General features: G+C 34.5%; 1 protein-coding gene across 1 annotated transcript; it reads right to left on the reverse strand.

Moving 5' to 3' along the window:
• Window positions 1-1,307: 1,307 nt before the first annotated feature.
• On the reverse strand, window positions 1,308-2,192 carry LOC141660991 (uncharacterized). The gene has a single exon (XM_074467970.1). It carries the CDS (start codon window positions 2,190-2,192, stop codon window positions 1,308-1,310), a length of 885 nt encoding a protein of 294 aa, XP_074324071.1.
• Window positions 2,193-24,597: the final 22,405 nt, after the last annotated feature.

Here is a 24,597-nt window from a genome sequence, read left to right on the forward strand (position 1 = left end):
GTAGTCTCTCTAATAGTCAAGAAGTGAGCGGACTTAGTAATTCTATCAACCACCACCCATATGACATTGTTCTTCTTGAAAGTCCTCGGCAAATGAGTCACAAAATCCATAGTAATGTTTTCCCACTTCCAAACTGGAATATCTAGCTGATGCAACAATCCACTAGGCCTCTGATGATCTATCTTCACTTGCTGACATTTAATACATTTCCCCACAAATTCAGCTATGTCTCCCTTCATTCCACTCCACCAAAAGTGCTGCTTCAAATCTCCATACATCTTAGTGGAACCTAGATGAATAGAGAATGAAGAATTATGAGCCTCCTTCAAAATATCCTCACGAATCGTCGGGTCTATAGGAACACACAATTTTCCACCCAACCATATAATATCTTCCTCATCAACATGAAAATGTGTTTGCTTTCCACCTGCCGCTTCGGATCTAATAGCTTCCAAACCTGTATTACTCTTCTGAGCTTAGTTAATCCTTAAAACAAGACTCGGTTCCACTTTCAAATTTGCAATGCTACCACTTGATCCTCTTCTCATGATCATCATTCCACACGAACTTAATTCCCTTCCTCATTAGCGGAGTTAATGGCAAAGCTATGGAAGAGAAACCTTCCACAAAATGCCTGTAGTAACCTGCCAAACCCAAGAAACTCCTCACATCCGTCACATTTCTAGGTCTGGGCCAATTAGTAATAGCCTCGACCTTCGCATGATCCGACTCAATGCCCCTACCAGACACAATATGCCCCAAGAATGCCACTTTCTCCAACCAGAATTCACACTTGGAAAATTTCTCAAATAACTTCTTCTCCCTCAAAATTTCAAGTACAGTACGTAAATGCTCCTTATGGTCCTCTTTGCTCCTAGAGTATATCAAGATATCATCGATGAAGACCACCACAAATTTGTCCAGATAATCATGAAAAACCCGATTCATCAAATCCATAAATACCATTGGTGCATTCGTCAACCCAAAGGACATCAAGAGAAACTCATAATGACCATAACGAGTGCGAAAAGCAGTCTTTGGAATATCTTCCTCCTTAACTCATAGATGATGGTAACCTGATCTCAAATCTATCTTTGAAAAGTACTTCACCCCTTATAACTGGTCAAACAAGTTATCAATGTATGGCAAAGGATACCTGTTTCTGATAGTCACTTTATTCAACTCCCTATAGTCAATGCACAATCTCATGGAACCGTCCTTCTTCTTTACAAACAACACAGGAGTGCCCCATGGAGACACACTTGGTCTGATAAATCCTCTATCCAAGAACTCATGTAACTACTCCTTCAATTCTTGCAACTCAAGTGGTGCCATTCGTAAGGCACCTTAAAAATAGGCTCATCACCTGGAATAAGTTCAATAGTGAACTCCACCTCTCTATGTGGTGGTAAACCTGGTAGCTCATCGGGGAACACATCTTCATACTCCCTCACAACTAGATAATCCTCGATGCTAGGTTCATCCTTCGATGTATCCTTCACAAAAGCAAGGTAGCCATCACAACCCTTAGATAACAATTTACTCGCCTTTAGAGCAAAAATTAGTTTAACCTCCCCCTTCGGGTGAGACCCTTGGTATACAAATTCTGGTTTATCTGCATCTCCAAAAATCACCCTTTTCCCTTGACAATCAATTATGGCATGATGTTCACTCAACCAATCCATGCCCAAAATAATGTCAAAGTCATGCATCTCCAATGAAAGCAAGATAACCTTATAATTTATATCTCCAACAGCTATCATACACTCTCGATATACATCAGATATAATAACAGAATTCGCCATCGAGGTAGCAATAGACATATGAGGATATAATAATGAAGGTACAACACCGAGATGATGAATAAATGATAAATACACAACAGAGTGGGTCGAACCAGTATAAAATAACACATAAGCATCACATCTACCAACAAGAAGTGTTCCAGAAACGGTACCTGAATTAGCTTCTGCCTGATTTGCCATCAATACAAACACTCTGGATGTAGGATTCTGCTGACTGCCACTTCCACTACCACCGCCAGCTCCTCCTCCACCAGTGTTGCGTGACCATGTACAATCCTTTGCCTTAAAGGACATGCTACCACACAAGAAACAAGCTCCAATCTGTCTGTAACAAGCTCTACCTGGATGATGTCCACCACATGTAACACAAGGAGCCACTGGAATCATATTGGGGTTTCCCCCATACACTGAGTAACGGCTCTGCCCCTGTTGACATTTCTGCCACTGCCTAGGCTGCTTCTGTCACTGAAACTACTGGTTCTGAATCTGACCAACATACTGATTCCGACCATGGAATGACTGACCACCCCTATTCTGATTCTGTACGCGCCACTGTCCCTGCTGACCACTCTGACCTGCATACCACTATCTACCCTGTACAAAACCATGGTCATCCCTAGCCCTCTGACTACCACTATTAGACCTGGAAGTCCTGAAATCTATGTACTCCTTCTCAACGTCCTTTGCTACATCAGCCACCTATGCCACATTATCAAATTTAAAAGAAATTATGGAACCCAGATAAGACTTCAACCCCCATTTAAATTTATCAGCATGTTGTGCAGCAGTCCCTACAACTATCCCAGCAATCCAGCCAACCTTATAAATCTCTTCATATAATCAGTAATGCTCTCATCATGGTGTTGTATAATAGAATGAAACTCCCTCAAATAAGCCTCCCTATCAGCATTAAAGAAGTACTGCTCATAGAATACTTCCTTGAATCTCTTCCATTCTAAAGCCTCTACATACTGCTCCCCTCTAGTAGCTTTCACTCCTCTCCACCACCTCTGAGCATCACCCTTCAACTTATACATAGCTAACCTGACCTTCTGAATCTCATCACAACCCAGTACGTCAAAAATCTTCTAGAGATGAACAATCCAATTTTCAGCATCAATAGGCGTCGGTGCTGAACTAAAAGAGTCTGGCTTCTGCTTCACAAACCTCTCCAACCATACAAACGGCTCCAACTGATGGCCCTAACCGTTCTGATTCTGATTCCCATTGCCATTCTGATTTCCTTGTCCATTCTGATTTCTCTCTCCATTCTGATTTCCTCTCCATTCTGATTTCCTCTCCATTCTGATTTCCCTCGCCATTCTGATTTCCTTGGTTTGCCAAAGCCTGCTGTATAGCCTGAGGCACTGCTTGCCCTATCATCTCAGTATGATGAGCGGAGTCAATATGAAAATGATCACGTCTAGGAGGCATCTACAATATAAGATAGCGAACGAATGAATATTACGAGAATAAATATGATGAAACAGTTACAAACAGATTTTAGAATGATGAATCAGAATAAAATGATAAAGAGCAGAAGGAAACGAAATTAAATGGAACACCCATCCTATCATCTACCCAAACTCACAGGTCAACCTAAGTAGGTTTTTAACAAGAAAGAACCTTGCTCTGATGCCATCTCTGTAACACCCGTTTTTTAAATAGGAGATATTACTTAAAATCCATAAACCTGCAAACAGAGCACTAATATATTTCTAAACAATAATTAAACAGTTTAAAATCTCCAAAATAATATTAAATCTCCAAACTGTCTAAACCAATAATATAAATGTTGAAATCTCTAAATAAATAATTAATTCTAGATACTGATAAAGACCGAAATTCTAATCAATAAATAGGGTAGCTCTCCATCGCACAGTCCCAGATCCCCCTAAGCACCTTCAAGAAAAAGAATACGGCATAAGTCAAACGGCCAGTACGGATTTGGAATACAGTTTATAAAATAAGAGATCAGAAATAAATAATCAGCAATTTATAATAAAACAACAATTTAAAAAATAAGTAAGGCTGAAGCTACGAGGGGCTAGAATATTTCATACCGAGATCAAAACAGATACAAATACACACATCATAGGGAACCTGATGCGTGCAACATAATGAATAATGTGTACGGCATATACAATATCACCATATATCAAATCATAAATCAAACTCCGGGTGCACCCACATATCCTGAACAAATATCAAATGCGCAAAATCTCCTCCCAAAAGAGCTAACAGAAGGATACGTCGTGATCAATCACACTGTCACGGAAGTGTCATGTCAATGATGCCGCAATGACATGGTTGTAGTACCCCTACAACTGGTTAACTCGGTATACCCTATATCACGCTAAGGGTTCAAAATAAAAATATTCTCACAATAATTTAAAACACCTGAGTCAAATAAATCAGATTTTCGACACAAAGGGTGTCATAAATAATTTTGAAAATCGCATAAACATATATTTATAATTTTCAAAAACAACTTTAAAATAATTTGGAGGTTAAAACAGTCAGATCAAATATTTAATGGAACGAGTAGGATACAGAAATGAGTGAATCAAATATATCCAAATGCCAAGAGGAGTAGTGCTGAATAAAAAGGGGACATAATCTGTATCTCGAATATAGCGACTAAAATTACTAACCAAAATTCGCGAACAATCCGCTAAATTCTTGAACACCGGCCTAATTACAAAATAGAATTAATTATTGAACATTTTCTTATTTTATTAAAAGTGTCTCTATTCTCATGTTATCTTAATTAAAATTTTAATTTATATTTGAATTTTGTATAACAATGCATTAAGGTACTAGTGTATTATATAATTAACAAAATACTGAATTACTATCGGCTCTAGTGTTTGAACAGTGTAATATAATGTCAGACCAAAACACTAATAATAGGGATTAACATATAGTTTAAATAGAGCATGCACACATATAATATAATATTAATAAAATACAAGATGTACTCGGTATATCTTAATAATATTAGAACTTGGCCAAATCTTGCTAACAAACCCAAACTTTTGAATCCCTGTGACTTCACTAGCTAGTGCACGCATATGAATAAAATATTGAAAAAAACATTTACAGTTGCATTAACTTGGTTAAACTAATGCATACTAACAAACATGTAACACCCCCAAATCCGGGGTCGGGGATCCGGGTTGTCACGAGTTCCATTTCCCTTAATAACACCCAATCTTAATAACCAATCAACTACTCTGTACTGTGACCCCACAATATACACACACACACCACAAGTTATAGTCTCAGAGATGAATATTCAAAAATAATCACAAGTCATTTTATTCCACCAATATATGCCAATACACCTTAAAAGGGTTTCTGAATAAATTTACATTTCTTTGCCATTATTACAATTCATAAATATACATAAATCTGGTACATCAAAAGTTGAAAGTCTAGCCTATTGGTAGCTCCTACCTCAGCTACAGCGACATCAACGCCTATAGGAAACTGCGGAACGTTTCCTATCCGCTCGCGAATTGGGAGCTTGGTCCTGTTCATCTTGTCTATCTGATGTTGTGTGATGAAAGAAGAAAGCAAGGGTGAGCAGCAAGCCCACCAAAATAATATGTATAATGATTTACAGTATATGAGCCTTCTCATAGTACTCATGAAAGTCTTGGTCAAAAGAAATGAACCAAGTTTAATATCTTAATGCGATGAAGTCGCAAAATATTCAGCATATATACATATATACTTTTCAAAATCTTGGAAGTCCTCTTCCATGCATAATACACACAGAGTTCCAGTGTATAACTGTATAAAAATATCGTTGCCAGGTGATCTCATATATCTAACCTTGTCTCAACGTTTTTCTGAAAATCTTTGTCATGCATAAGATAATCATTTACTAGATATAAGTTTAAAAGATGAAGTTACAAGATACTCCAATATACTTATATCTTTTCCAAATACTACTTGAACTACCACCGTTCAAGTTATAATTAGTTTCAAAAGTTCATCACACTGATGAGACTACAAGATAAGACTTGAATAGATTCAATCTTTGAAATATTTTGAAGGAAATGAAGTTATGATATACTTCATTAAGTCCCGATATATATACACCTATATATATACATACGTTTCCTGAAAACCTCTGTCATGTAAAGTATGAACAGAATTGCAATATCCAATAAATTTGGAAAGGAAAGAATTTTGGCATAAACCTGATATCTTGCTGATCAGGCAAAGATACCAATAAGTAACCTTTTCTACTAGTAGATGGACGAATTCCCCACTGGTCATCACCCTGGCCGCAATAGGACCTTATGCTGGACTGCCACTCAGCCACTTACGCATTTGATGGACTCCCACTGAGCCACTTACACTTTCATGGACGCCCACTGAGCCCATGTTGCTTATACCGACTCAAATAGATGAACTTACTTCCCGAACGATGGGCAAGTAATCAAGATGTTTTCTCAAAACAGCAACCTCGTTGCGAATGTAAAATACACCACTGAGCCGGATCCCTCAAGTTTTGAACGAGTATTTAAATCCCCTTTAAAATGAAGATCTTGAATATAAAAATGAGTTTTGGGATCCGCTCTAACTTTTAAAAATCATTTTGAAGACTCGAAAACACTTTAAAGAGTGTTTGGAGTAATGCTGATTTAATGAAATAAATCAGTCCCAATATATTTAGAAAATGTCTGAATATTATTATTTAAATAATATTCCCATAAAGAATAATCTTTATACAAATAATTGAAGTAGAAGTTGTAAGACTTATACTTGAAATGAGTATTAAATAACCAAAAATATACTTATACGAAAGTACTATCTTTATTTGAATAATCGAAAATAAGTTTGATTATCGAAACATCATTCTTTAATAAAATAAAGAATATTATTAAATAATAAGCGGAGTCATAATACCTCGAATGAATATTATAAATAATATTCAATAAATAAAATAACGGAGTCATACATCCTCAAATGAATATTCAATTAATAATCATTAATAATATAACTGAGTCATAAGCCCTCGGATGAATATTCGAAATAATATTCAATAATAAAATAAAGGAGTCATAAGTCCTCGGATGAATATTCGAAATAATATTCAATAATAAAATAAATGAGTCATAAGTCCTCGGATGAATATTCGAAATAATATTCAATAATAAAATAAAGTTAAAGTTATCGAATAAACCTTATTCGATTAATAGTTTTGAAAACTATAACCATATATATATATAAATATATATATATAAAATCTACTCGGGATCCTCGACTCCCGGTTTTAGAAAATGTTTTCACCTTTGGGTCCCTATACTAAGGGTATATGCAAATTACTGCTATTCTCTAGCATAGGTATTATCAACTGAACCAACAGATATATATGGCAAGAATACGAAACAGGCATGCATATATATACCATATCAGCATGCTTCAATATATCGCAACATTTGCTAATTAACCAACATGCATCTATCACAAGATAATGCATATACATATATACATCACAACAACAGTATAACGGGTAGAAAACTTGCCTGAGCGACTGGGGGTTATGAATGGCTCGGGACGAGTCTGGTAACCTATAAGCAACAAGTAAGTTGGAATTAAACCAAAGTCACTTGTAAATCTATACTCTAATATACTCAGACTCTAACGCTCGTTTTGCGCTTACTGATTCTCTTAAGTCACTCGAGTACCCTCGGCTCCACCATTTTTAATAAATTAACCATTACGAGTTTTAAGGCGATTCTTTCGCAAGTGTCTTACCAACTGCCTATTACACCTTACATAAATGTTTCATACTTCAATTAGTCCTTTAAGGTCTTTAACCTATGTTTCAAAGTAAGGCGAGGGGTAAGGGTTCGTTCGCGAAACGTCGTTACTTAAAACGGCCGTTTCTCCTAAACCGTTCATCGGAATCAAACGAACCACATATCAAAACGAAGATCGTAACATGAACTATCTAAACATGGCAACGGTCAAAACCTAGCAGTGAGTTCAAGGGTTCTGATGTTAAGAACAAAAACAGTCTACGGTAAATCGGGCATTATGGCGGCTATGTTTACGCGATTTCCCAAATTTAAATCATTCCAAAACTACCACCAATCAACCCCAAATCAATCATACAACCAACATCCATCCAAAACACACTCCAACAGCCCCAACAACTCAATATTATCAACTTTATACTACCCTCAAACATGAACTAAAAGCTATACTTAAGTTCATTAACTAATTAACAAGATTTACAACTCCAAAAATACCACAAAACCAACTAATCTCTACAAACTCAACCAAACTTTAAACAAACAAGCCTCATGCTTCACATATACTATATCAATCATATTCATTCCTAATTACTCAAAACCAAAGCTAGGGTTTGGAGTTTATACCTTCCTTGGAGCTTTTAATCCATGAAAGATCCTTGAAATGCCCATGGAAGCCTTAATCTAACCTCCTACAAGCTTGTTCTTTCAAAGAAATCAAGAACACAAAAATTAATTTCAAGAAAGTACTATTCACCATCTTCTTCCATGATTTATAGAAAAAGATTGGCTTGGAATTAGAAGCTTAAACTTATAGGAAGTATGTAACTATCCATGGGGAAGCTTAGATAAATACCTTGCTAAATAGTAAGTGGTGGAGCTTGGATCTTCATTTTTTAAGAAAAGGGGCCGAGAGCTTCATGAAGAAAATGGGGGTTTTGTGTTTTTTGATGAAAATGAAATGTTTTGGCTTGGTTGGTTGCTTTTTGTTTTGTTTTTTGGTTAATTACCTTTCTAGGCTTGACTTTGTGTGGTTTTAAATCAACCACATCTCCTTCCCCTTATGTCATGCTTATGTCACATTGCTATGTCATTATCCCTTCTAATCTCTTTGATTAGCTTCTAATTGTTTGCCTAATGACCGCTGATCTGTTATACGGTTCGCTTATCTTTCGTTTTCGTTTATCGTTTGAGGGATCATACCTGGGATCTTATTACTTAGGTTCCCTTAACCTTTCTCAATATATTGTATTCCTTTTATGATCCTCTCTTATAATCCTTTAATTTAAATCATTTTTACCATGTTACCTTATACTCAATTCTTTCCATATCTAGTGGATTTCCAGGAAAAATCAAAGTGTTCGGAATTGGATTCTGACGATCTTTACATACACTTATATACCATATAGAGTGCCAATAAAATCTCAGAATATCCATAAAAGAACCCCTACCTAGTGTGGCATGAAAAATTTTCTCATTCAGCAAAAACACTATTCATAAGGGTTTCAAAAAATTTCCAAAAATTGGGGTTATTACAAAACACGTATACGAGATTACATATATATTAAATAACAATATTAATTATCAATAATAAAAAGTCGTAATCTTATATAGAGTTAACACATAAAATTAACTAAAGATACATATTAATTAACTAAAGATGTGGACTAGTAAAATAATGTCAAATATGTTAAAGAAAAAAAGAATCACTTTCAAAAGAATAATAATAACAATTATAAAGTAATTGTTGCTGCAAACTTGATGGACTGACCAAAACTATAAATATTATAATAGGACAAAAATAACAAGCAAGGTATAATTTATTAAGTATAATAAAATATGTCACATGATGAACTTAATTTATATTAAATTAATATTTATTTCTAACTTACCTCACCCATGTACATATGAATGAAGTGTAAATAAAACGTAACATGTAAACTATACATCACTTGAGCATATGGTACAACAGTACAAAACAAATAAGATATACATTTTCGACTGTTGAGGAGTGACCCAATAAAACAATATCTCCTGTGTCTCTGCTTTTCTTTATCTACCATATTGTATGCGCGCTTCTCAACGCCTCTCAATTGCATATAATCACCATTTTCTCTAAAAGATTATTGACTCAATAATAGGTACCGCTAATCGACCTATTTTCTTTTTCGTTCTCTCCCTCTCCCTCTCCGATTTAGGGTTTTTATTGAAACATTTGTGTTTATTTCAGAGTTGTGTCAATTATATATAAATTCTATAACTCTTTTTTTTAATCTAACTACTAACTCAAAACAAGTTCTATTAGAATTCTTATTCTAAATTAAATCATATTCTTCACTTATTATTATTATTATTATTATTATTATAATTATTAATATTATTATTATTATTATTATTATTTTAAAATAATATATGTATATTACATTTAAACTACTAGATATAGTGTTCCTAATAAATTATGATCACATGTTATTTTTTATAAATTTGTTATTATTATATAATTATGTTATTTTAAAATTATAATATGATAAAAAAGAACCCATATTTGCCAGGAGATTTGAGCTAGCAAAATGTTAAATATCGACAACAATCGTACACCAAAACTTAGATCATAGCACGCACGAACCCCCAAATACTCGGTGGGAGTATGATGGTTAAAAAAACTTATAATAAGTTAATGAATACAAGTTGCGGCAATTACTGGATAATTTTACTATTTACATTTTTCTCGTCTATATATACTATTATATTAAATATGAAATAATGAAATTTTGGTTGATAGTCAGTCATTTCACCGTAATTATAATAATATTTAAATTAAAACATTTTCATAAATAAATTATTATTCACAATATAATTACATAAATACAAATAGAATTGTAATATATCTAATGGTTTTGATTTAAATAAAATAATATATAATATTAAAAAAATTATACTATTGATCCAATCCTAAATAAAAAATAAAAATAAATTACGAACAATTAGTTCAATTTGCATTCTCGGATTAAAATTAAATAATAAAGACTGATAAATGTTTGAAAGTAAATTTGTTTGGTCGATATAATATCATCAGGCTACAAAAAATAAACGAGCTAAAATAAAATAAATTGAGTAAATTCGTTTGGCAGATATAATGTTATCATACTAAAATAAAATTATACATCTTATCAACTCGGCCGAAAACATAATAATATTCATTCCGGGCCAAAATAAAATTAAACAAAAAACTAAGTATAATTAGCTGGATTTGGTTGATATAACGGTTTTGATACTAAAACCAAGATTTGTTATCGCGAGCTAAAAAAATATAATAAAACTAAATTTTTTTATCAAACAGGGTTACAACATAATGTGTTGGTCGATATAATGTCATCAAAATAAATTAAAATATATTATATATTTGCCTTAAAATAGAATAATATTTAACTAGAGCTATAATAAAATTAAAAAAACAAACTAAATGTCATTCAATAGTTGATATAACGGACCTAATGCTAAAACTAAATAATGTATAATATTGATTTGTACTAAAACTAAAATTAAATTCAAACTAAAGGTAATACTTATATTATTGATTCATATTAAAATAAAATTAAAATCTACCTAATTCGTTGTTAGGTATAATGTAGACTTAGGATTGTCGGATAACTAGGGTCCGACACTAATCGCCAAAATATTAAAAGTTTGATTGCATATCTATGTGTAAAATGTTTGGGTTTATATAATTACGAGTTTTTTTTAATTTCTATAATATCCAAAACTATTTTAATAAAATGAAAACAAAGAATTGGACTAAACTAAATTAATACATGCTATTCATCCGGGTTAAAAAAGTTATACAATTGATTCATGATAAATCATAATTAAAATAAGAAAATACATGTACCAACTAAAATAAAATAATATCTACTTTTATTCGGGTTAACATAAACTTTTTCTTATTCATACATAAATATATTATCATTGATTCGGGTTTAAACAAATTAAACCAAAATAAATTTAAATATAATTAGTTAGATTTGTTCAGTATACCAAATTAAACATAATTCGTTTACTATTGATATTAACTAAAATTTATCTTTTAATTAAAATATAATTAGTTTTTGTAAATACTTCTATAAATTTTAACAAAACTAAATATTTCAATCAGTGATATTTATTTAAAAATTAAAATTTTACTAAATTATACATATGCATATTTAAAATAATTATAAATTATATTATCAAAAGTTTTTAATAAATAAAATTTCAGAACTTAAAATTTTCACTTCACTTAAATTCAAAAATTATATAATATTAAAAACAATACACAAATTTTATGCTAGAAAAGGGGCAGGGGTAGCTGCAGGTTCGATTTTCGTTTGATTGTATTGAAAAGAAAAAAGGCTGGTGATGCATGTGGAGTGAGGGTATAGAATAATGCGGGAGGCATAACAATGCATGTTTAAATTCATTTCTCGAAGAGAATGTAGGAACTTTCTTCAACATATTTTCATTCCTCTCTTTTTGAATTTTAGGCTGAAAAATTGTTGGGCCGCCTTTTCATGCTTTTACTATTTCTATTATTCTTCTTGTTCCCTGGTCCCTTCCGGGCAAGGAGTTTAATTATATGCGTGTTGAAGAGTAGGCCGGCACAAGATTCTGGTCTGAACATGTAACCCGGATCCTACCGTACCGAATTTATTGGTCTAAAATCCGGACCAGACTGAATATATGTAGTTCGATACCCGGTTTTTATAATTAAAAAAATATGGTCTTTGCTCCGGTCCAATCGAAGACCTAAAAATATCTGATCCTCACCTGAATGGACCTGAATTCATATATATAATTATTTTATCTTTACTTTATTTCTTATAATATCATATATAAATATTAAATATTCACCCATATCATATTTTGTTGATCCAAATTAATTGATAATAAATTAATATAATAAAATAGATCGATACTACATTTTAAATTACTAGATTCCATACTTCATGTGATAAAATATTGATATTCATACATTTAAAAATTAATATTTACTTTAAAAATAATAAGATATATACTTACTTTTAAATTTTTATTGGCGTACCAACAAACTTTTTAACGTCTATAAATTTGAAAGAAAAATTAAAATAAAATTATATAAATAATTTTTTAATATAAATATTAATTAAACCGGTCCAAACCGGCCCGGTTCCGGTCCAAACCGAGTTTTTCCGGTCCGATCAGGTCCCATGACCGGATAGAGCCGATCCGACCCTCGGTCCTTAATTTTGAAAAAGTTAGGTCTTCGGTCTGGTCCGGGTTGGTACGGGTGTCTAGTTCACTTCTAAAAATAATTTAAATAAATAAGTTTTTTTTAATCATAGGTAACCCTAAGGATGAGCAGAAAACCGAATTAGAACCGAAAACCGAATTGAAACCGACAAAAACCGGTCAAATCTGAACCGAATAAAATCGATCCAAATCCGAAACCGAAAATTTAAAAACCGAACTGTTTTAGATGGTTCAGTTCCGGTTTTAGGTTCCAACCAAACCGGAAAAACCGAACTGAACCGGTAATTATTATAAATAATAATAAAATATATATGATATATAATTTGTATACATTTTATAAAATTAATAAATATAAAATGAATTTTATTCCGCTTTATTCAACTTTTTGTGGTTTGGTATGACAGACTACTGTGTTTCCATTTAGCAATATGAAGTGTTTTGTTAAGCCTATAGCACATGATCCAGGGCATCAGTTAGACCTGGCAAAATATGGATTTGGTTTAGTTTTGGATCGTTAATATAGATTTGGTTTGATTTATGAACCAAAACTATATTTTAACCATATTTTGTTAAACGTGGTATCAATTTGGTTTGGTTTTATATGGTTTTGGATTGAAATATGGATTATCCATATTTGTGATAAATATTTAAGATATACATTTTTTTAGCTTGTGAAGTTTTGTTTAAAAAATGATATTTCCAACTCTAAAAATAGAGGTCATTTGTATTTTACTTTAAATTAGTAAGCAGTAATAAAAAGGTACATTTTTAGAATCTAATTACAGTAATATTAAAATTAATCGTGAACCGTAGATAATCACATTTTACTTTTGTTTGTTCAGACTCTAGTTATTTGATCAGTGTATTCACTCTAATATATATACACGATATTTATACATATATCACTCAATATAAGCAGTTGTGCGGGGCTGGAGACGGAAAGAGCTAGAGGTGCCGAAAAAGAGAAGTGAAAGGTTGGATGTCAATCTGGTTCAAATATGGTTATCACATTTTCAATCCATTTTAGTAGAGAAAAGTGTGATGTGAGACCAAACCAATCCAAATTTAAATATGTGATTTTTTCATGGTCCAAATTTAAAATTCTGGACCGGTTTGGTTTGGATTCATGGTTTTGCAACCATTTTGCCGGGTCTAGCATCAGTTTATGTAATAACCCCAATTTTTGAGAAATTTTGAAACCCTTATGAATAGTGTTTTTGCTGAACGAGAAAACTTTTCATGCCACGCTATGTAGGGGTTCTGTTATTGATCTTATGGGATATTATTAGTACTCTATGTGGTATATAAGTGTATGTAAAGATCGTCAGAATCCAATTCCGAACACTTTGATTTTTCCCGGAAATCCACAAGATACGGAGAGAATTGAGTATAAGGTAACAGGATAAAAAGGATTGAAATTAAAGGATTATAGGAGAGGATCATAAAAGGAATATAATATATTGAGAAAGGTTAAGGGAACCTAAGTAATAAGATCCCGGGTATGATCCCTCAAACGATAAACGAGAACGAAAGATAAGCGAACCGTAAAACAAATAAGTGACCAAGAGACAAGCTTGTACAAGAAGCCAGGGATTGTGACATCATCAAACCACAAGGTGTGGACAAGTGGGAGCATAATGACATGTGCAAGGTGACACAAGCATGACATAGAAGGGAAGGAAGTGTGGTTGAATTATAACCACACAAAATCAAGGTTAATTAAGTCATTAACCAAAAACAACACAAAAATCAACCAACCAAGCAAATCATTTCATTTTCATCAAACAAAACACAAAAATATCTTTCTTCCCAAGCTAGCTCTCGGCCCATTTCTTAAAATTTGAAGATCCAAGCTCCGCCACTTACTATTTAGCAAGGTAATTATCTAAGCTTCCCCATGGATAGTTACATACTTCCTATAAGTTTAAGCTTCTAATTCCAAGCCAATCTTTTTCTATAAATCAAGGAAGAAGATGGTGAATAGTAACCTTCAAGAAATAACTTTAGTTTTCTTGAATTTTTATGAAAGATTAAGGTTATACAAGCAAGGATCAAGGTTCTTTAGGCATTCAAAGCTCTTATGTTGTGTTAAAAAGCTTCAAGGAAGGTATAATCTCTTAACCAAGCTTTGTTATTGAATGTTAAGAGCATAATATGAGTATTTTAGTTCATGAGAGGCTTGATGGTTGTGTATGTAGAGATTAGTGAGTTTTGGGATGTTGTTGGATTGGTAAATGTTGTTGTTTTGATTAAAAGAACTTAAGTATGGTTAAAGTTAAGCTTAGGCATAAGTATGAATGTTAAACTTGAATTGGTTGGGGCTGTTATGATGTGTTTTGGATGGATGTTGGTTGTATGATTGATTTGAGGTTGAATTGTGATGGTTTTTGAATGGTTTAAATTTGGGAAATCGCGTAAACATAGCCGTCGTAACGTCCGATTTTCTTTAGACTGTTTTTGTGCATAACATTAGGACCCGAGAACCCCCTGCTAGATTATGACCATTGCCATGTCTAGATAGCTCGTGTTACGAGCTTCGTTTTGATATGTAGTTCGTTCGATTCCGATGCACGGTTTAGGAGAAACGACCGTTTCAAGTAACGGCGTTTCGCGAACGAAACATTTCCCCTCGCCTTACTTTGAAACATAGGTTAAAGACCAAAAAGGACTAATTGAAGTATGAAACATTTATGGTAAGTGTGTTAGGCAGTTGGTAAGACACTTGCGAAGGAATCGCCTTAAAACTCGTAAAGGTTAAATTATTAAAAATGGTGGAGCCGAGGGTACCCGAGTGACTTAAGCGAATCAGTGAGCGCAAAACGAGCGTTAGAGTCTAAGTTAGTTAAAGTATAGATTTACAAGTGACTTTGGTTAAATTCCAACTTACTTGTTGTTTATAGGTTACCAGACTCGTCCCGAGCCATTCGTAACCCCCAGTCGCTCAGGCAAGTTTTCTACCCGATATACTGTTGTTGTGATGTAAATATATGTATATGCATTATCTTGTGATAGTGCATGATTGTTATTAGCAAATTTTGCGATATATTGGAGCATGCTGATATGGTATATATGCATGTCTGTTTCATAATCTGGTTATCTATCTGTTGATTTCAATGCTTATAGTTGCATAATACCTATGCTAGAAATAAGCAAGTAGTTGCGTATACCCTTAGTATAGGGGATAAAAGGTGAACATATTTCTAAACCGGGAGTCGATGTTCCCGAGTATATTATATATATATATATATATATTTATATATATATGGATATAGTTTTTAAAACTATGGATCGAATAAGGTTTATTCGATACCTTTATTTTACTTAATTGAATATTAATTTGAGTATTCATTCGAGGGCTTATGACTCAGTTTATTTTATTATTTGAATATTATTTGAATATTCATTCGAGGGCTTATGACTCAGTTTATATTATTATTGAATATTACTTGGATATTCATTTGAGGATGTATGACTCCTTTATTTTATGAATATTATTTATAGTATTCATTCGAGGTATTATGACTCCGCTTATTACTTAATAATATTCTTTATTGTATTAAAGAATAAGGTGTCGATAATCAAACTTACTTTTGATTATTCAAATAAAGATATTACTTTCGTATAAGTATATCTTTGATTATTTGCTATTCATTTCAAGTATAAGTTTTAATACTTCTACTTCAATTATTTTATAAAGATTATTCTTTATGGGAATATTATTTAAATAATAATATTCAGACATTTTCTAAATATTCTGGGGACTGATTTACTTCATTAAATCAGCTTCACTCCAAACATTCTTAAAAATGTTTTGCGAGTCTTCAAAATGATTTTTTTTAAAAGTTAGAGCGGATCCCAAAACTCATTTTTTTAAGATCCTCCTTTCGAAGGGGATTTAAATACTCGCTCAAAACCTGAGGGATCCGGCTCTGTGGTGTGTTTTATATTCGCAACAAGGTTGCTGTTTTGATAAATGAATTGATTACTTACCCAACACTCGGGAAGTAAAATTCTTGGAACAAGTTAATCCATTAACAGGCATCGCCTGGGAAATATCGGTGAGTTCTCCTTTCCAAATAGATACGACTTCTTGGTGGAGCCGTATCAACAAGTTTCTACTTGGGGAAAGTGGGGACAAGCTTTACGTTTCAGAGTCATGGATTTCATCTGAACTAGGAGTGGCGTAAGTGGCCGAGTAGCGCCGGCCCAGCCTTATTATATTGGCCCAAATGGCCTGGAAGTTCCGCTAAGGCGGTCCATTCCTTAGGAGTTCAGTGTTCGGTTGACAAGTAAATCCGACAGGTTCTCCTCTACATGTAGAAAATGGTGGGGTTGTACTACTACGACTGATCATCGTAAGTGGTCTTCCTGGCGCGGCAAACTCCCGTAATGAGTTCATCATCCAATTGGATAATTTCTGCAACACTACCCAGAGCACTTCGATAGAAAGGCTACGGTTGGGCGATTGTTGAGTGTTGGCAGGGTCAAGTTTTCAAAATGATGTTTACATCAAATGAAGTATCTCGTAACTTCATTTTATTTTGATAATATTTTAAAGATTTAATCTATTCAAATCTTGCCTTATAGTCTCATTTATGTGATGAACTTTTGAAGCTAATTATAACTTGAACGGTGGTAGTTCAAGTAGTATTTGGGAAAGATATAAGTATATTGGGGTATCTTGTAACTTCATCTTTTAAACTTATATCTAATTAATAATTGTCTTATGAATGACAAAGATTTTCAGAAAAACGTTGAGACAAGGTTAGATATATGAGATCACCTTGCAACGATATTTTTTTTATACAGTTATACACTGGGACTTTGTGTATATTGTGCATGGAAGAGGACTTCCAATATTTTGAAAAGTATATATGTATATATATATATACTGAATATTTTGCGACTTCATCGCATTAAGATATCAACTTGGTTCATTTCTTTCGACCAAGACTTTCATGAGTACTATGAGAAGGATCATATATTGTTAATCATTATACATATTATTTTGGTGGGCTTGCTGCTCACCCTTGCTTTCTTCTTTCATCACACAACATCAGATAGACAAGATGAACCGGACCAAGCTCCCGATTCGCAAGAGGTTAGGAGACGTTCCGCAGTTTTCTAGAAGCACTGATGCCGCCATAGCTGAGGTAGGAACTACCAATAGGCTAGGCTTTCAAATTTTGATGTATCAGATTATGTATATAAATGAATTGTAATAATGGCAAAGAAATGTAAATTTATTCAGAAACCTGTTTAAGGTGTATTGGCATATAATTGTGGAATAAAACGACTTGTGATTATTTTTGGATATTCATCTCTGAGACTATAACTTGTGGTGTGTGTGTTTATTGTGGGGTCATAGTACAGAGTAATTGATTATTTATTAAGATTGGGTGTTGTTAAGGGAAATGGAACTCGTGACAACCCGGATCCCCGACCCCGGATTTGGGGGTGTTACAGAAATGGTATCAGAGCTAAGCGTTATAAACCTCAGAGATGATGGGACGTTAAGATAATAAGTTCACTAAGATAATAAGAACTCTTGCCAAGTTCATAGTCGGACTACCTAACGTAGTACTGACAGTTAAAACCCTTATGGGAACCCTTATAAATGTAGCGATAGAAGCGTAGTTCGTTATCGTATATGGTAGCGGGACTCCGAACCCTGAAGTTGAGGAACATCAACGCGATGATGTTTTATTACTAATTGGAGATCAGATTGTGGATCCAATAGAGCGTCCTAACGCAGGACCGGATGATGTTGATATTGAGGATGTAGCGGTTGAGGATGTTGTCCTAGAAGGGATAGTTGCTGAGGAGGATCCCATGGAGGATCCTGACGAGATTGGATAAAGGACCACTGATGAATTGATGACCCTGGTTGGGTCGACTACCAGAGGTAGGATTGGCCGGTCACTACCAGAGGTTCGTTCAAGTTTGTAAAGATAGTAGCCCCTTTAACGCGGCTTACTCGTAAGACTGAGAAGTTCGAATGGACAGAGAAATGCGAGAACAACTTTTAAGAACCGAAGCAAAGGTTGGTGACGTTCCCTATGTTGGCGTTGCCGGATGGAAAATGAGATTTTGTGATTTGTAAGTGACGCTTCGCATAAGGAATTAGGGTGCTTCTTATATAGCACAGCAAGATAATCGCGTCTGCGTCAAGACAATTAAGGGAATTTAAAATTCGATATCCCCACCCATGAGCTTGGGCTCGTGGCAATAGTTTTGCCCTAAAGATTTGAGGCACTACTTGTATGGAGAGAAGTGTGAGATTCACAAACCATAGGAGCTCTAGTACATTCTTACGTAGAAAGAGCTCAACATACGCCAGAGGAGGCGGTTAGAGCTAATCGAGAATTATGATTGGGAGATTCTTTATCATTCGGGGAAAGCCAATATGGTGGCTGATGCCCTTAGTAAAAAGGAGAGACTCAAGATGATAATGTCTTTTGGAGAGTTTATAAGAGATTTTGAGAAAATGGAAATAGTAGTGAAGGTAACCGGAGCCGGTACCGAAAAGCTGTTTGAGATAGCAATACAACCCGAAGTATTGGAAAAGAACATATTGTGCCAGTAAAAGTGATGAATGAAGGCAGAGAGCCAACAAATAGGTATGAGATTAATACCGAGAGAGATGATAAGGGAATAATGAGGTATTCCTATAGAATTTGGGTTCCAAAGGTTTAAGAGCTTAAAGATGAAATCTTAGATGAAAGCTAGTTTGAGGAATAAGAGTTAGAGCAAACCCTGAACGTGATAGTCAGGGAGGTTGCCACCAAGACAAAAGGAACCCATAACATGATGAAGTGGAAAATGAGGATTTAAATTATGTAAGATGACCCCAATTATGGGGAGTAGGAAGAAATATTTAGAATGAGGAAACAAAAGTCGAGTAAGGACAGGAGACCCGAGATGGTACCCCTATACGGCAATTCATGGACCTATCTAGAAAGAACTTAGACTATTATCCCCAGCCACCACCTTGAGGAAACAATGCGGTAGGAAATTCTTTCATGACCTTTAAGTCGCTAAGCTCTCAGAGTTCCAAGGAACAAGCTGACCCAGTCGAGGCAAGAGCCTGGCTAAAGGAAATATAGGAATCATTTGAGATTCTAAATGATTGACGAATCTCAAAAGACTGTTTTTATCACTTACCCTCCTAAGAGAGAGACCACCCGCTGGTGAAAGACCAAGGAAGGCACGAAGCAAGAGATTATAATAAACTGATTTAAGTTCAGTCAATTGTTTTCAGGAAAGTACTTCCCAAGGTTATAGAAATAGAGTAAAAGCTTTAGAGCCAGAACAAAGGCAGACGAGTATGAAAAATTATGAATCTAAGTTGTAAAAGTTGTCAAGATTCGTTCTGAGGACACGAATCCAGAATGACGGGATGTTGGAATCAATGCTTATGTTGTGTTGGTTCATGAAATAATGATAAGAGAAAGGAAAATAAAAAAAAAGAAAAGAAATTGAAGTGGAAAGGAATATAACGGCAATAGAGTTTGAGGAATGATAAGGGAGTTGGGTATGAGGAAACCCTAAAGACTCGTAGAAATAGAAATAGAAGAGTAGGTAATCGTCCGGATGAGAGTGATTCACCATGAGTTAAATTGATGGTTGAAGGTATAAGAGATACATATATTTTATCCCCTGTAAGTTGGGAAGATTCGAGGAAACCTTGAGATAATTCGAAGGATAAATAATGAGACGCGGATAGACTGAGGAGACAAGAAAGTAAGAAATTAAGAAAATTGGGTGAAGGAAGTGACCTTCAAGAAGGTAAAGTGTAAGACCGGTGGCATGATACCCAGAAAGGGAGACGCCAGATATGAAAGATATCCCAACATTGAGATGACTGTTGAGATAAACAACAAAAGTAAATAAGGAATTATTAAGAAGAAGTTCACGTTGAACATGACCAATATCTTCCAGAACATCCATGTTATCATTACCAAATCAAGAAAGAAAAGTGGATGACCATTGTTATCTTTTGGAGGCCATATGGATTGACCTCAATTTGAATAAGGATGCTATTATGAAGTTAGGTATAGACTATCGAGGTGGGAATGATTGAATAAGACACCCTTATCAGGGATATATGACTTGATTTATCCATGGAAGGATGCAGGTACCTTTTAAAGGTGGAATTAAGGATAGAACATCGGTAACTTAAAATGAATCCTAGGGGAATGCATAAAGGTTGGAATTTCACCCTTAATAGGGACAGTATGAGTTTTGACAGTATGATTTGGAAAGGGTTAATGTAGCAACAACCTTTAAGAATCAGTGGAGAAATTTTTCAGAAGTATATAGACAATGGTTCTAGTAATAGTAAATGGTATTTTAATATGCCCTGTATCTAGGGAATACAGGAGGAACGATTGAAGGATAACCTTAGAGGTTTTACAAGGAGAAAGGTAATATTCAAAATTTTCAAGAATAGAAATGTTGATAAAGGAAATATGACGTAATTATAATGTTGCCAAGTGGGGCACGTGTTAAACCACGAGAAAGTATGGATCGAACCAGTAATGGTCGAAATTATTCAGGGCAATTAGGACTTAAGATAAAAGATGTTCTAATTATGATTGAGAGTCAGTCATGACAGTGATTAACCTCTAAAGACTGAGGCAATAACTTATGGAAAAATGGTGATTTTTTTTTTTACTCATCAGATTTTAAGGAAAGCATTTTCACATAAGCTGTGATTGAAATAAGGTAGAAAATTTATTTGGAGATGGTTAAAGTGACATTGACTGTAAGGAAATTTTACTATCAGGAAAGGCCAAAGAGGTGGCCGACACTTTAAAGGTAAGAGGATAATTATAGGCGCTTGTGCCAAAAGAATACAGTGATGATGGTTAAAACTGTGAAGGTTGTATTATGGTTTGGAAGATTGACATTCCTTCTGATGACTGTGCAATACCCAGCCGTAATAGTAGTTGGTAAAGGTTTAATTCGTGTAATCGCCATGAGCGGGCTATCTATCTTAGAAGGTACTATCTTGAGAATGAGCCTGGACCATGTTTCAAAAGGACTTAACGAACCTTTGAGATCAGGAGTGTTCTTCATGAATCAGAAATGGTGATTATGTTACCTCCTTAGAAGGATTTGATACGAAATGTATGGACTCCGTATGGTTAGCTATTAAGATTTCATGGAAAGTGAATGATGACAGTGGGTCAGTGGTGGACCATAGTAAGGCAGCAATGATTCTGCGAGTAACGAGCTGATTACAACCGTGAGAGTTGTATTGGAATGGATGTTGAGATTGAGTACCACTAAACGGGTCGTGGTAGTGTATAAGTTATCATTGATAGACTAATTAAGTAGAGTATCTACCTATTGAATATTTATTCCCTCTTATGAAAAGAGAGTCGTATTACTATATGAGGAAGGTTGCGGTGCAAGCATAGAACTCTAGTAACGGTGATGTCTAAAATGAGATCCCAGGTTCGATTTTCGAAATCGAGGGAGTTTCAAAGGTGATTGTGTATAAGCTCGAGGAAGAGCATGGGTCCATAGAATGATGGACGGAATAGAAATATTTAGGCATGGGAAATACGATGCTATAATACTTGATGCTGATATAAATACGTATATGTTTTGTTCTCCTATGATAAACCTCTATAGTTCAGAGGTAGGTTCCAAGCCAGATATTTTGGGGTAGTATATTTTTTTCATATATACAATTCTCTTCAGTTCGTTCTTTTCTCTTCTTTTCATTTCATGTAAGCTGAGAAGAACAACCCTTCCAGAAGGGGAGGTATTGCCGAATGACTATCTATCTGTGTGATAGAAGCCGAGTAGGATACCAGCTATTGTTTAATTGCTTGTCAAGTACTAAAGGCTGGCCACCTTCTGTACTAACTATGCGATATAACAAGTGTTCATGATCATAGTGATCTCTCAACAAATTCCTTTACTTCTATTTGATTGATCAAATTTTGGAAAATAGAAACAACTGAAAAAGGAGTAATAAAGTGGTGGTAGTATGCGGAATGGGAACACATTCGTGATACTAAGGTTGACGTGGTTATTAAAAGGTTATAGAACGCTAACGAGCAAAAGTATAACCAGTATAATATTAGGAACGGAAGGTAGTAGCGATTACGAACTGGAAAAGAATGGGTATTGAGAAGCAAAAGTTCTAATGATAAAAGCTATAATGGGAGTCTGTGCAATAGACTTGAAAGAATTTGGAATGATCACTTAATTCGGATTGAGTTATCTTACGACAATAGATCATATGTCATTATCGAGATGTCGCCTTATGAGATCCTTGAGGGAAGACAATGTCGATCTCCCTTACGTTAGGATGAAGTTGTAGAGCGCAAGATGCTCGGACCTGCAGTAGTCCAAAGGACCAAGGATATGATAGATCTAATCAGAGGACGACTGGCAGTAGCCCAAGATGGACATGATAAGTATGTTGATTTGACACGAAAGGATAAAGAGTATGAAATAGGGGACCTAGTAATGTTATAGGTATCCCTTGGAAAGGATTGATGAGGTTCGGAAAGAAAGGAAAGCTAAGTCTACAATTTGTTGGACCCTTGGATATATTAAGACGTTTGGGAAGTTAGCATATGAGCTAGCCCTAACCCCGAACATGTAGCAAGTTCATAACGTGTTCCACGTATCAATGTTAAGGAAGTGTAATTCGGATGCCAGTCAAATAGGGGCATATGAGCGCATAGATATGCAACCCGACGTAACCTATATGGAGCAACCAGGAAGGGTTATAGAGTGAAAAGGAACAAGTGCTTAGGAGAAGGATTATCAAACTAGGCAGAGTTTGGTGGTAGAACCACAATGTGGAAAATTGACTCGAGAGTTAGAAAGTGTAATGCTAAGAAAGTATCCCCATTTGTTTTCTATCTGATTCCGGGACGGAATCCTTTTAAGGAGGGGAGACTGTAATAACCCCAATTTTTGAGAAATTTTGAAACCCTTATGAATAGTGTTTTTGCTGAACGAGAAAACTTTTCATGCCACGCTATGTAGGGGTTCTGTTATTGATCTTATGGGATATTATTAGTACTCTATGTGGTATATAAGTGTATGTAAAGATCGTCAGAATCCAATTCCGAACACTTTGATTTTTCCCGGAAATCCACAAGATACGGAGAGAATTGAGTATAAGGTAACAGGATAAAAAGGATTGAAATTAAAGGATTATAGGAGAGGATCATAAAAGGAATATAATATATTGAGAAAGGTTAAGGGAACCTAAGTAATAAGATCCCGGGTATGATCCCTCAAACGATAAACGAGAACGAAAGATAAGCGAACCGTAAAACAAATAAGTGACCAAGAGACAAGCTTGTACAAGAAGCCAGGGATTGTGACATCATCAAACCACAAGGTGTGGACAAGTGGGAGCATAATGACATGTGCAAGGTGACACAAGCATGACATAGAAGGGAAGGAAGTGTGGTTGAATTATAACCACACAAAATCAAGGTTAATTAAGTCATTAACCAAAAACAACACAAAAATCAACCAACCAAGCAAATCATTTCATTTTCATCAAACAAAACACAAAAATATCTTTCTTCCCAAGCTAGCTCTCGGCCCATTTCTTAAAATTTGAAGATCCAAGCTCCGCCACTTACTATTTAGCAAGGTAATTATCTAAGCTTCCCCATGGATAGTTACATACTTCCTATAAGTTTAAGCTTCTAATTCCAAGCCAATCTTTTTCTATAAATCAAGGAAGAAGATGGTGAATAGTAACCTTC

Source organism: Apium graveolens, chromosome 5 (genome assembly GCF_009905375.1).
Source record: "Apium graveolens cultivar Ventura chromosome 5, ASM990537v1, whole genome shotgun sequence".
In the NCBI taxonomy this organism is placed as follows: Eukaryota; Viridiplantae; Streptophyta; class Magnoliopsida; order Apiales; family Apiaceae; genus Apium; species Apium graveolens.

Bases quoted from the DNA above. Each gene is read 5' to 3' on its own strand.
- LOC141660991 (XM_074467970.1), bottom strand. From the start codon at position 2,192: ATGATTCCAGTGGCTCCTTGTGTTACATGTGGTGGACATCATCCAGGT.